The 12,942-nt window shown below is 51.6% G+C and overlaps 7 protein-coding genes across 7 annotated transcripts; 5 read left to right on the forward strand and 2 right to left on the reverse strand.

Annotated features, from left to right (window-relative positions):
• Nucleotides 1-629: 629 nt before the first annotated feature.
• Nucleotides 630-1,762, forward strand: BGZ61DRAFT_352978 (uncharacterized protein; the record flags this gene model as incomplete). Its single annotated transcript, XM_046240469.1, has 2 exons — nucleotides 630-1,032; nucleotides 1,083-1,762. 2 exons carry the CDS (start codon nucleotides 630-632, stop codon nucleotides 1,760-1,762), a joined length of 1,083 nt encoding a protein of 360 aa, XP_046103614.1.
• Nucleotides 1,763-1,792: 30 nt separating this feature from the next.
• BGZ61DRAFT_533018 (uncharacterized protein) lies at nucleotides 1,793-3,090 on the reverse strand (the record flags this gene model as incomplete). The annotated part of the gene is made up of 3 exons (XM_046253945.1): nucleotides 1,793-2,282; nucleotides 2,336-2,704; nucleotides 2,759-3,090. The coding sequence occupies 3 exons, from the start codon at nucleotides 3,088-3,090 to the stop codon at nucleotides 1,793-1,795; spliced, it is 1,191 nt and encodes a 396-aa protein (XP_046103615.1).
• A 777-nt stretch (nucleotides 3,091-3,867) lies between these two features.
• BGZ61DRAFT_353486 (uncharacterized protein) lies at nucleotides 3,868-4,134 on the reverse strand (the record flags this gene model as incomplete). The annotated part of the gene is made up of 1 exon (XM_046240525.1): nucleotides 3,868-4,134. The coding sequence occupies one exon, from the start codon at nucleotides 4,132-4,134 to the stop codon at nucleotides 3,868-3,870; it is 267 nt and encodes an 88-aa protein (XP_046103616.1).
• A 284-nt stretch (nucleotides 4,135-4,418) lies between these two features.
• BGZ61DRAFT_40211 (uncharacterized protein) lies at nucleotides 4,419-6,073 on the forward strand. Its single transcript, XM_046243077.1, has 3 exons — nucleotides 4,419-5,136; nucleotides 5,195-5,471; nucleotides 5,521-6,073. The coding sequence occupies exons 1-3, from the start codon at nucleotides 4,662-4,664 to the stop codon at nucleotides 5,858-5,860; spliced, it is 1,092 nt and encodes a 363-aa protein (XP_046103617.1). The 5' UTR covers nucleotides 4,419-4,661; the 3' UTR covers nucleotides 5,861-6,073.
• A 636-nt stretch (nucleotides 6,074-6,709) lies between these two features.
• Nucleotides 6,710-9,462, forward strand: BGZ61DRAFT_588850 (long-chain acyl-CoA synthetase). The gene is made up of 4 exons (XM_046256549.1): nucleotides 6,710-7,368; nucleotides 7,443-7,864; nucleotides 7,929-9,052; nucleotides 9,112-9,462. The coding sequence occupies exons 1-4, from the start codon at nucleotides 6,926-6,928 to the stop codon at nucleotides 9,202-9,204; spliced, it is 2,082 nt and encodes a 693-aa protein (XP_046103618.1). The 5' UTR covers nucleotides 6,710-6,925; the 3' UTR covers nucleotides 9,205-9,462.
• Nucleotides 9,463-9,905: 443 nt separating this feature from the next.
• On the forward strand, nucleotides 9,906-11,814 carry BGZ61DRAFT_353586 (uncharacterized protein; the record flags this gene model as incomplete). The annotated part of the gene is made up of 4 exons (XM_046240538.1): nucleotides 9,906-10,214; nucleotides 10,276-10,386; nucleotides 10,444-10,619; nucleotides 10,677-11,814. 4 exons carry the CDS (start codon nucleotides 9,906-9,908, stop codon nucleotides 11,812-11,814), a joined length of 1,734 nt encoding a protein of 577 aa, XP_046103619.1.
• A 451-nt stretch (nucleotides 11,815-12,265) lies between these two features.
• Nucleotides 12,266-12,739, forward strand: BGZ61DRAFT_353841 (uncharacterized protein; the record flags this gene model as incomplete). The annotated part of the gene is made up of 1 exon (XM_046240556.1): nucleotides 12,266-12,739. One exon carries the CDS (start codon nucleotides 12,266-12,268, stop codon nucleotides 12,737-12,739), a length of 474 nt encoding a protein of 157 aa, XP_046103620.1.
• Between the last annotated feature and the right edge of the window lie 203 nt (nucleotides 12,740-12,942).

Genomic DNA, 12,942 nt, shown 5'->3' on the forward strand with positions numbered 1-12,942 from the left:
CCACACTGCACCCACCCATATATACAACCTGAATCATTAGGCGACGGCTATATGAGATGAGCTTGGGGTCAGGATCATTAGCTATCCTCCACTTTACCAGACATTAATTCGATCAAGATCTGATGGCCACCGATGAAAGTTGAGGTCTATCGTGCGCGTCTATTGCAGCGAGAGGGGAAGCCCTGTATACAATCAACTTCATATGTCTCCTAGAGTCTTAAAAGTGGTGGCTGGAGTGATGGCGGACACAAAATTGTAAGCAGAGTTGAAGCGATTCACTTGGGTTTCTTACTTAAAGCAGCATGAGAATACGCGCCAAATAAGGACTAGTCGCTGAGCCACTACGCGTCATGTCTCACCAGAGAAAGCTCGGAAGGACCGCCGAAATTACCGTCAAGTTTAAACTTCCCCACATCAGATGATGCGAGCTTGCTCCGACACAGAGAATAGCGCCTGATGAGGGGACTTGGTACTTGTACAAGCGACACTTATATAGTGTCCGCGGCTCCGGCCTCCCGTAGACGCTGTGGCTATTTAAATATTTATGTGACCCTGCCAAACATACGTATTCTTTTATTCTTTTCCCGGCCTCAATCACGACTTTATCCAAACTCCATCCCATATTTATCATGGCAGGCCCTGAGTTGCGATGGGGAGTTGTTGGCACCGGCTGGATTGCCGGCATGTTCGTCGACGATATCCTTGCTCCCCGAGCGAGTGGTCCTGCGAAGCACATCCTTGGGGCTGCTGGCACTACGAGCAGCGTTGAGAAGGCCGAAAAGTTCATCGACGCGCACTGGAAAGGCGATGGCCAACGCCCCAAGGCCTACGCTTCGTACCAGGAGGTGTACGACTCTCCTGATATCGACATTATTTACATCGCCACCCCTCACAGCCTCCACAAACAGAACTGCCTAGATGCCATCAAGGCAGGAAAGCACGTACTATGTGAAAAGCCTTTTACTATCAACAGCAAAGAGGCTGAAGAAGTTGTCGCCGCCGCGAAGGCCAAGGGCGTCTTCCTGATGGAAGGTGAGAATATCTGAAATGTTTGTTGTAACCAAATAACTAACAAGTAACAGCGGTCTGGACGAGATTCTTCCCCTTGGCCATTGAGCTGGAGAAGAAAATTCAGGCAGGTGCCATTGGTCGTGTATGGCGCTCCATCATCCAAATCGGCTTCGGAGGCGACTGGGATGCCCTCCCTCAAAGCTCACGCCTCAAGGACCCCGCCCTGGGTGGTGGTGCCCTCCTGGATCTTTGCGTCTATCCTATCAGCTACTCTTCTTTGATCATGGGCCGGGGTCAACTCGGCGAGGATCATCCCGAGTTGAAGGTCACGTCGTCAATGGATATCGTCAACGGTGCTGATGAGGCCGATGTCGTTACGCTGCAATACAAAACGCCCGACAACCATTCACAGACTGCCGTCTGCATTGCGACTGTCCTTGCCGACAGCCCGCCGGACTTTGGGCGAATTGAAGGCAAGGAGGGATCAATTACGCTCTACACTGAGCTGGGGCCTAGTTGCCCTACCGGATTCAGGGTGAAAAATGCCAAGGGAGAGGAGGAGGATTTCCCCTTCAAGCATGCCGAAGGCACTTTTGGATTCATCTATGAGGCAGATGCAGTTGCACAGGATATCGCCGCGGGACGAACGGAAAACGAGAGAATGCCTCTCGCAGAGTCGCTGAGAGTGATGCGCCTGATGGATCAGATTCGAGCACAGAATGGCTTGGTCTATCCCCAAGACAAGCAGTAGGGTGTATTTAAACTTTTCTGGTATCAGAATTTAGTGCAGACTAGGATCCAATGTGCCATACTCTGCACACATCATCTCCATGATTTGGCGCGATAATTTGATATCGGGGCTCTCATCCTCCCAATACTTCATGTGATCGATACCCGATCGCAAAAAATAATCTGCCTGCATCTCCACATTCATGCTCTTTATCAAGCCAACTTTCTTCGCCGAAAGTAAGATCAAAGATGCCACCACAGTCTCGCGGCATCCAAACCATGAACCATGGTGACGGTGGAGGCGGCCGACTGTAACAATCGGATCCAGGCAAGAGTGAACGCACTTTTCCGCGTATGACTGTATGACGTCGCGCAATACAGTGTCGTTGTCTTGTGGATGGACAAAGCGATAAAGAAATGGTCGGTAGAGCAGCTTTTTCAGCCTTGTATATCGGCCCCATGTCATTATATGCAGCTCGGTATATTTATCGGGCGAGAGATTTGAGTCCCAGAACCGGATTGATACTGGAAGCGAGCTCTTCCTATTTAGTTTAGCTTATATTTCGTGACCTGTTATGTTCATCATGTAGCTCACCATCCTTCAAGCTGGGTCTCAAATTCCTCAGCTGCATTGATCATATCCAGAACATTTGTCCGAAGCCACGACGAATTTTCTGCTGTGTAGAAGTGCTTGATTATTCTATGGGAAAGTCGGAGGAGAGATATTTCGGTGAGGTAGTAAAACCAAGATTGCTCATGTAGCAGTGCTTGGTCCACCGAGTCGGATGATGTTGTTGAGGTAGATTGAGGCGAGACAGCCGACAAAGTGCCACTACTGAAGGCATCAAAACTATTGGGGAGAGGGACATTTAACATGTCCGCAGAGGGAGGGGACGGGAACATGTGTGGATAGTTGATTGCAGAGAGGCCTGAGGACGGTAATGGAATTTCGCTGAGAATTTCGCTGCATTCAGACATTAGTTGAACCGATTCTTTGCATTCGGAGACTCGGACGCACTGTTCAGACTTCAGACAACTCCAGTAGAGTCTCTGCTCGAGACTTCTGAGGGATGGTTTTTGGGTGTCGTTCCACTGATTCCCCTCCGAGCTAAACCTCCCTTGACTTTTCAAATACACGACGTAGACTGTTGACGCTTGGATGAATGATTGCCAGGCTTGAAGTGGGCGAATCGTGTACATCAAGTAGATTCCCGACAGGAGATGGCATTGGCAAGCTGCGATGCTTCGATCGAGAAGTCCAAACCGACGACGGGCGGAATGGTAGTACGTCTCTCCGCGGAGCCGAGCCTCGAAATCATCGGATGATGAGCCAATCGGCGTGTTTTCCATTGCGGTGCGTGGGATGAATGGCGTTGCTATGGCGCCTAGGGCAGCCGCGAGAAGCTATAACGACAGCGGTCAGAATGAATTGACTGAAATAATTACCCACATGAATTGACTCAAAATTGCCTTCAGCTGCCGGGTTCACTATAAAGGGATTTGAGAGTGTCATGGATTTGGACTGGGCTTTACTCACCACGAGGCAGGATCTTGTATCCCACAAAGGACCCGTTTCTGCGACTATCCTCGCATCGCCAAGCAAAGTCTTGCCATCTAACACCGGGTTCTTAATGTGCACATGCCTAAGAAATTGATGAATGAGATACACAATGTCGTCAAAGTGATTTAATGGCGGTAGTCTCGCTGTGCCATGCGTGTGCATCAGGGCATCATTGTATCCAGGCTCCTGATCAGCAATGAACAAAGTCTGACTGGACCATTTACCCGCAGAACTATCGGCGAAAATAGGCCACCGGAATACAGAGTCCAATGCCATATACTCTGATGGCTCATCGCACCCCGTAGCAGGCCTTCTCTGATACTGCACTTGATTAGCGTCAGGAGTAAGTGCCACATCTGGGTGGTAGCTGGATGTCTGTTGTTGTGCCCTATGGGGAAACTGGGCTCTAGCTTCAGCAGGGGGCCCTGCAGGTCTCTCATCACGAGGGGGAAGCCTCTCCAATATCTCGTTCAAGGTGCGGAGAATCAGCGGAGTACTTGGATCAGGCCTTCCAAGATGGGACATGCCATGTTAGCCAGGAGGCATGTCTGTGCCAAGGCGAATACTCACAGGGGCCGGTAATTCTGTTCAGGGTAGACGCATTCACAGCCCAGTCGCACGCAGCCGTCGCATTGCGGCCTGTCGTTGGAACACTTCACCTTGCGGCTCTTACACGTGTGGCAGGCTATTGGGGCCCGTTTTCGAACCTGGCGGGCCGGAGATTTATCAGCTGCAGGCCGTTTGCGAGATGACGTGGTTGGTAATGAGGCTTCCACGCTCTGATTGCGGCCGTGGTCCTCGTCGGCCGAATCCAGCTGCGGGGCTTCTTCCATTGAGTGAGACCCGAACGAGACGGATTCAGCAAAAGTCGTATACTTGCTGTAGCTTGATACCGAGCTCGACGGGGAGTCAGCCTTGAGAATGGAATACGGCCGCACGGCAAGCAACCGAAGATGCCGTCGAAGAATCACCCAGCGGCAATTTTATGCACCAAGGTGGAGAAGACGTGCCACAACACCATGGACAAATCGCATCGCCAGTTCCGGCAGAAGTGGGGGCACGACTGACTGACGTGGGCGATTGTCCTCGAGCGGGGAACAGAGACACTCGCACTAACCGCAAGCCACGTCGGCTCCATCGTTTGGTCAGCCGAGTGATATTAACGCGGGGATGGCATCTGGACTGGGCCGGACTCGGGCGTGGACGAGTTACATGCTTGCGGAGTGGCTTTATATAAACCCGGCTTGATGTTTATCAGAGCCATTCATATTCTACAGAAAGCCGAAAATACTCAGTTCTGCTTCACAATTACTACTCCTCGTCCCGAATCATCACTTGCAACTCCATTCAACACAAGACCATGTCTGCAGGAAACCGCATCCTCGGGGTTGGTGTCATCGGCTGCGGAGAAGTAGCGCAAGTTATACACATCCCCACGCTAGGCTTCCTATCAGACCGTTTCCGAGTCACCTATCTCTGCGACGTGTCAGATAATGCCCTGGAGCACGCCAAGAGCAAGGTCGTCGGCGGCGTTGCCAAGACCACGAGGGATCCCAAGGAGCTTTGCGCATCGCCCGACGTCGACGTGGTGTTCGTCGTCAACAGCACCGAATACCACGCCGATCACGCTATTCTCGCCCTGCAAAGCAACAAGTACGTCTTGCTTGAAAAGCCGGCGGCTTTCAATGTCCGTGACCTGCAGAGGATCAAGGCGGCCGAGAAGTCCTCGCAGGGAAAAGTAATGGTGGGATACATGCGGAGATACGCTGCAGCCTTCCAAACCGCCATCAAGGAAATCGGAGGGATTGACAAGATTCTATACGCCCGTGTAAGAGGTGAGTGCAACCCGACCTCACAAACAGCGAATTTCAGCAATAAAGTTAACAAACCCAGACATCATTGGACCCAATTCGGCTTTTGTCTCTCAATCAGGCACCTTCCCGAAGAAGTTCTCGGATTTCCAACAGGAAGACTCCGATGACTTGAAAGCCCGCAACACGGAGAGTGTTGGGATCGGCCTCACTGAGTGTGGTGCGGAGACTTCCGAAGGGAACCGGATTTTCTGGCAGTTCCTTGGAAGCCTAGCCTCTCACGATCTCTCTGCAATGCGAGAGGTTTTGGGCATGCCGGAGGGGGTTTTCGGCGCAAGCGTCACAATGCCATTCTGGAAGTAGGTCACAGCACCTCTTGGTATGGTCCATCTGCTGACAAGTACATAGCGTCCTCTTCAAATACCCTGGTTTCAACGTCAGCTACGAATCTGGCATTGACAACGTCCCTAGATTCGATGCGCATATCACAGTCTACGGAAGCGAAAAGACAGTTCGGATTCAGTACGACACACCATATGTCAAAGGGTTGCCGATTACAGTCCACGTTTCGGAGAATGTCGACGGGGTCTTCAAGGAAACCACTGTGCGGACCACGTATGAGGACGCCTACACTCAGGAGATGAGGGAGTTGTACGACTTGGTGACGTTGAACAAGCCTGTCAAGACTACGATCGAGGATTCTGAGGACGATTTCAAGATCTTCAACATGATTATGAAAGCACTCTAGATGTTGTAATAGGCGTTGTAAGTGGGATTGAATAATGATATATTTAATCCCGGTCACTTGGGGATTTGAGCGAACTCTTTGTCCCTGTAGTAGATCTTGACTTCCAGTATTCTCTTTTCACACCGTCCAACGTGTGAATCCAAGCAGCCGATGTCAATATATAAGTTCATGGCTGTAAATGCGTATTGCTCCTGATCGAATTCCCGCACATGAGAAATCCCCCCATTCCATTAAACCTAGTCAAATATTCCATACAACCTCCGACAAGAGACTTTTCTAATAGGTCAACCACAGCAACGATCCATAGCGTGAACATGGCGATCTGACCCGGTCTTCCTTTCCCAGGGTGGTGCAGGGTAGCCGATAAAGCTTAGTGATGCAGGGGTATCGTATCGCGATGGGGCCTCAAACTCGTCACTAAAATCTCATGTTCCGAGGTTCGGATTCTTCGGACATGTGATCCAATTAACGGTCGTGCCTAATTTCGAATTGTCGATGCTTGAGTAGGCATCTAATCTAGCTGAGCCGGCAGATATTTCGAGTAGTATTTTAATTCGTATAATAGGCAACAAGGAGCTGCCGCGTGACGGAGTTGGATGTCTTGCGTTGGCGTCGAGGGGCGCTTCGATTGGCTTTGAAGTGGTCTGATACTCAAAAGGCTGCTGCAACAAAGACTGTCACCCCTCGTCCCCATGTAATTTCTCGTACGACAAAGGCCCCTCAGTGCGTCATTCGGGGCCGAGTTTCTCCATCGAGTTTCTCTATCGAGTTTTCGTACCAGGCTTAAGCCCGGTTTACAGCAGCTCATTGCGCGGCACCGAGGGACACAGCCCAAGCTCCTCCTGTCTTCTCCACTCTGACACCATGGCCAGAACATGGGCTCCATCATCACATGCAATCAATCTCCCTTGTCTCTCACATGTCATCTTCTTTTTCATTTTGGAACTTGGACTTTACCTTCATCTTTTGACATCGCGATCCGCCACGTCGCCCAGATCTCTTGACGCGGAGATTCCTCAACATCCGCTTCTCTCGGCCTAAACCCGTCCAGCACCACCTCCCGCCATGGCCAACTACAGAACGGGCATAATGCCCATGCACCAAGTGCACAAACCGCCCTTCACCATCGATTCTCCGGGCTATGAAAAGGTCCCTGGTGAAACTATCCCTCGTCGCCATCCTTCAGCCAAGGATGGCCTCATTAGCCGCCCTCACGAGGATATCCACACTGTTTACGACATCGTCCGTCGCAGCGCGCGTCTCTACCCCAATCACCGCGCTGTGGGCTCGCGCAAACTCATCAAGCTCCACAAGGAAATGAAAAAGATACAGAAGAACGTCGACGGTCAAGTAAAAGAGGTCGAGAAGGAGTGGAGGTTCTACGAGCTCTCGGAATATTCTTTTCTCACCTTTAAGGAGTACGAAACCCTTGTCCTCCAGGTTGGTTCCGGCTTGCGCAAGCTAGGCTTGACTCCTGAACATAAGCTGCATCTATTCGGCGCCACGAGGTATGTCATCTCCCACTGCGATAGCTACAATTGCTGCTGGAGCCCAGTGGAATCGTGCTCATTAAAATTCTCAGTGCGAACTGGATCGCCATGTCCCACGCTTGCGCCTCTCAATCCATCTCCATAGTCACAGCCTACGATACCCTCGGCGAGAGCGGGCTCGAACACACCCTCGTTCAGACCCAGTCTAACGCCATGTACATCGACCCTCACCTACTGAAAACCGCGATCAAGCCTCTGAAGCAGTCAAGTATCAAAACCGTCATTATTAATGACAGCTGTATTTTTGCTACGGGCGACGAAATAGCGGATTTCAAGACAGCCAACCCGGAGTTCAATGTCATTACCTTTGAGGAGCTGCGCAAGCTGGGAGAGGAAAATATGGTTGAGCCTGTGCCGGCCAAACCTACAGATCTGTACTGCGTCATGTACACATCTGGCTCTACTGGTACACCGAAAGGCGCCTGTATTACTCATGACGCGCTTATTGCAGGAGGTGAGTCCTATAAGCTCCCACTGCACAACGGACGGACGAGATTGCTAACCCATGTTTTCGTTAGTTGCCGGTATGTATAGCTGCGTCGGTGAATGCGTCAGCGATAAGGAGGTAGTGCTCGCCTACCTACCACTTGCTCATATTCTGGAGATGGCCCTTGAAAACGTGGTTCTATTCTTCGGCGGCTCACTAGGGTATGGTAATCCCAAAACCCTAGCCGATACATCAGTCAAGAACTGCGCTGGAGATATGCGAGAGCTGGGGCCTACAGTTTTGGTCGGTGTTCCGCAGGTCTGGGAGACGGTCAAGAAGGGCGTTATTGCCAAGCTAGAGACGTCTAGCCCGATCATCCGAACCCTCTTCTGGAGCGCTCTTAGCTTCAAGGGATTTATGGCCAGAAACAGGCTCCCCGGAGCTACGTTATTCGACGGCATAGTATTTCGCAAAGTTCGGGAGATGGCTGGCGGCCGACTTCGGTTTACTATCAATGGCGCCAGCGGTATTGCTGATAGCACCAAGAGCTTCCTATCCCTCGTACTCGCCCCTATGATGGGAGGCTATGGTCTCACCGAGACCTGTTCGAGCGGCGCTCTTGGCTGCCCCCTCGAGTATACGCTGGATTCCATCGGCCCCACTCCGGCTTCTATCGAGCTGAAGCTGGTTTCTGTCCCCGATCTAGGATACTCTGCCGATGCCCAGGTGCCGCAGGGCGAGATCTGGATCAAGGGTACCGCGGTCATGAAGGGGTACTATGACAACCAGGAGGAGACGGATAAGGCTCTTACTCCTGATGGGTGGTTCAAGACTGGAGATATTGGCGAATTCGATGCTGACGGCCACATTCGCATTATTGACCGTGCGAAGAACCTCGTTAAAATGCAGGGTGGCGAGTATATTGCCCTTGAGAAACTTGAGTCTGTCTATCGAGGCGCCCAGACTGTCGCCAATGTCATGATCCACGCCGACCCGGAGCATTCTCGGCCAATTGCCGTCATCATGCCGAACGAAAAGGTCCTTGTCAGCATCGCCAAGGGCCTTGGCGTGGACGAGCACAGTCAGCACTCCGACGCCAAGGTTCGCGCCGCTGTGCTTCAGGATCTCCAGACCACTGGCAAGCGGGCCGGCCTTTCTGGAATGGAGATTGTTGCTGGCGTTGTCATCACCGACGAGGAGTGGTTACCTCCAAGTGTACGTTTCCCAGTGGGCTTGTGTCTATTTACATGTGATAATTTACTAACGACCTGCAGGGCCTTGTCACTGCTACGCAGAAGCTGGATCGTAGAGTCATTCGCGCTACGTTCAAGAAGGAGATAGATTCGGTTCTCAAGAACACGCCGTGAGTGAATGATATGGTGAAGAGGAGATATACTGAAGACTAGGGTGGGAATGAATGGCGAAAGTGCCACTGAATATCATATCATTGTACCGAGTGTCGTGTTTGTCAATACTGTAAGATCTAGGCGTTGTCTCAACAAGATATCTAATTCATGTTCCGAGTCATTTTAGCATAAAAGACATAGAACTCGAAACGTTGCATCAGGAGTTTGCCTCCCTGCGCATCTCCCCGCCTGGAGTATTTGAAACCGCGACAAGACAGTCCCCATTTATTTCTCGTATTCTCTACTACGTTGTATTCACAGTGAAGTCTGTTTTTGGTGGGGGCTCCAATGGAATGAGTCAAAGCTCTCGGCGAGGCCGCGTTTGGCACGCCATTACGAAAATTACGACGCGGTTGCGCCTGTAAAAGGTTTAGCAGTACTTAGCGGGAGGCCCCCAACTCTATTGCGAATGCATTAATGGGAATCCCCGTCGATCTGGTTTTGCTCTAGGCTTCCGAGCTTTGCTTTGTTTTCATGTCGTTGATAGCTTCCGAGACGTGGCCGGAACCATCGTCATATCGTCGGCCAGCTTGACTTGCCTCCCGATGATGACAAGCCGGTCCGCAAATCCCCCATCTCCTGCCAGGAACAGTGGAAAGAATGAAGAAGTGACCGACCCATTCACTCACCAAGGCGACTTTGACGACACGGAGAATATCGCGATGCTCCGCCCAGGTTCCGAGGTCGTCGGATTCCGAGGCCTTCGCGCTACCAAGCGACCCTTTCGGAAGCTGGCATTTGGCGTGCTCTCGGGATGGCTGGTCACAGTCGTCCTGTCGGTGTCCATATTTGTGGCACTATATCTCTATTCGAACAAGCCCGTCATGTCGAAGAAGGAGAGACGCGAGTTCAACGCCATCATAACCGGATTGGCGATTGCTCTTGGCTTGGCGATTGCTAGCAACCTCAACGGCATGGTTGGTGACTTGCGGTGGTGGATTCTAAGCCGTCGATACAGATCCCGACGCAAGGTATGTGGCCTCGTCTTGGGGCTGGGTTTTGGCTAACGCAGGGACTTGAAATCTTATACAGGTCGAACTGATTATGGAAGCCGACAGTATGCTGCATGTCATCACATTAGCAGCACGATCTCGCCGTCTCTCAATTCACGCAGCAGCTTTGCTTTGGCTGTTTTTAATCATTGTAGGACGCCCTTCTCCCTTCTCCACCCGACACTGGCTGAAACTCACCATTTTCTAGGGAGCACAAGTTGGCGTGGCTTCATTAGGTCTGTGCTATTCAAACAACACGGCCCAGAAACATGCCTTGTTGGTTCCCGGGAACGTGTCGATTCCGGATATGTCTAGCCTTCAGACCGCCAGGCTTGTATCCGACAAGTCTTCATCACTGAGCGCTCAGCAGTACACGGCAAATAGGTATATATTCATTCATGCAATGCCAGTTTCGAGGGCTCATGCTAATATTCAACACAGCTACGGCACAGTTTCCATTGCGTATGACATGGGGACTATGGACCAGGTCCCAGGTGCTGGAATCATCTGGTTTCCTGGCGACTCGCTCGTGTTTTGCGCAGACACAACGTGTCGCTACGTCTTTCACGAAACGGCTACCGAATCGATATTGAACTCGGCATCCAACCCCACCACTGTTACCACATCACGCAGCATTGATGCATCAGCTATGTGCAACAGCTGGCCTGTTAAAAGTGGTGGCGATGGCACCGAGACCAACATCACCGTCATCACTGACGAGGGCCAGGAGACTGTTTTCATACCCGTCGCAGGCGGCATCAACCAGACAACGTTCGTGACCAATACCTCCGAGTCCTGCGGCGTCGGTTGCAGCTCAATATACGCATTTGAAGCCTCGAGTACTTCGCCATGGTACTACGAATGCAACATTACCGTGGGCAGAGTCGCCAACGCCACTCGCTCAGAGCACAACGTAAGCGCCGACTTGACGACGATAATGTCAGGTGCTATCGCGCTGCAAGGCTACGAAGCCTCGTCCTTGATCAACGTTACAGACATTCAGTACCAAGCGTTTCCGGCCGAGTCGATTTTCGGCACACCGGTCAACGGCAGTGAAGAGAGCCTGTCCTTTCTCCTGGCGCGGTTCACAATCGGCGTCGTCGCAGCCACCGCGGACAACAACAACGACCTTAGCATCGACGGGATGGCACCCGAAGTGGGAAGCGAGCTTGATGTCACACACTGGAACCTCGTCACTGTGATTTTGATTTTACTAGCAGGATTGCAACTTATCCTGGGGGTTGCGAGCGCCCTGGTCGCGAACCGTGTCGTGGTGCCCGACGGCGGCGCCGTGGCCGTGACGCAAGTTCTTCGCGCAATGGCGAGCCAGGACACCATCGCGTTGCGCGGGGGGAGCACGGGTGAATCGCTCCAAGGGCCTGGGCGCAAGTGCTTGTGGATTTATAGAGATACAAAAGTCTCAGAGGGTGTGTATGATCTTCATATGGAGGTGGATAGTTTCAGCGTGAGGGAAAACAGCGATCCGGTTGAGAGACCTTCTGCCACGGCGGTTGGGGACGAATCGGTGTTGAAAAGGGCGGTTGGGCATGAAAATACTAAGCAATCTAAAGGGAAATAGGCTGCAGGAAGCAGTAACGCAGGGTGAACTTTGTCATTTTAAAAGTCATGAATTTCAACTACTATCTCGATGTGGTTGAAACTGCTTCTACGAGTGCAAGGTTCTCTTCGTTTTGAATGATGATACACTACGTGCGGAGGACCTGGAAAAAGGCACTCTGATATTCACACCATGAGGTGTCCGCTGCAGTGCCAAGAGGGGCAGACTGGTCTAGACCCCAGTCGGCTGCATGAGTCTCAGCCTTGTCTTGTCGGTGCCTAAGTCTTCAGAACTTTGCATCCCTACAAACTACACATGCTGGCTCAGCTTTCGTCCGATCGTCCATATACACCTTGTCGAGAACATGGACCAAGTTGCTCAACACAATCCTCTTACCCCGGCTGTCAGCCCTCCAGATGTCGCCGTCTCCGACAGAGGAGGGCCGAAGCTCACAGCCCCGAGCCCTGCCATCATGCCTCACCCCATCGAGTCGTCGGTAGAGGACTTCAAGATGTTCATCTCCTTCGTCTTCAGCGTCTCCATCTTTGGCGCGTCGACATTTGCCGTGGTGGTTGGCCAGATGACCGACCCCGCCGACATCTGGAAGCCAGACCCGCCGCCATTTACCCTGTCGACTATTAGAAATTTTATTGCCATCGCGTGGCTCTGCTTTATTCTCTCCATCGCGGTTGCGGGATACAGTTCCAGCCTGCTTACCATTCAGCGGAATAGGGCACGAGGAAATTATGATGACGACTGGGCGAAGAAGTGGGAGAGCATTGGCATTTTGGCGTCTACCGTGCTTCACTTGCTGCTAGTAACGGCGTTTTTGTTTTTATCTCTGAGTATAGTTCCTTATGCATGCGCAGTTGGATGGGTTGCGGTCGGGTTTTCTGGCATTGCGTGCGTCTTTGTGATCAGTCTATCTGGCTATCAGTTTTGGTGAGTACACTGGCATCCTTGAATAACGGTGACTACATGCTGATCACGTGTACAAAGGACACATCTGAACCGATAGTGAATCAGTCAGAGGTTTTGCCGAAGGGGGCTGGTCATGGCAAACATTAGATAAGTGGAATGGATTTGAAGAGAGTCATAGAAGCATGATAATCAACAATTATCTGGCGCGGTATGGCGAAAATAATGAAA

The sequence above is a fragment of the Ilyonectria robusta genome (genome assembly GCF_021365365.1).
Source record: "Ilyonectria robusta strain PMI_751 chromosome Unknown BGZ61scaffold_11, whole genome shotgun sequence".
Classification (NCBI taxonomy): domain Eukaryota; kingdom Fungi; phylum Ascomycota; class Sordariomycetes; order Hypocreales; family Nectriaceae; genus Ilyonectria; species Ilyonectria robusta.

Coding starts and splice junctions, on each gene's coding strand:
- BGZ61DRAFT_588850 (XM_046256549.1), top strand. CDS start 6,926: ATGGCCAACTACAGAACGGGCATAATGCCCATGCACCAAGTGCACAAA. Junction 7,865..7,928: donor TGACGCGCTTATTGCAGGAG/GTGAGTCCTATA, acceptor TGTTTTCGTTAG/TTGCCGGTATGTATAGCTGC. Junction 9,053..9,111: donor AGGAGTGGTTACCTCCAAGT/GTACGTTTCCCA, acceptor AACGACCTGCAG/GGCCTTGTCACTGCTACGCA.
- BGZ61DRAFT_40211 (XM_046243077.1), top strand. CDS start 4,662: ATGTCTGCAGGAAACCGCATCCTCGGGGTTGGTGTCATCGGCTGCGGA. Junction 5,137..5,194: donor TCTATACGCCCGTGTAAGAG/GTGAGTGCAACC, acceptor TAACAAACCCAG/ACATCATTGGACCCAATTCG. Junction 5,472..5,520: donor GTCACAATGCCATTCTGGAA/GTAGGTCACAGC, acceptor ACAAGTACATAG/CGTCCTCTTCAAATACCCTG.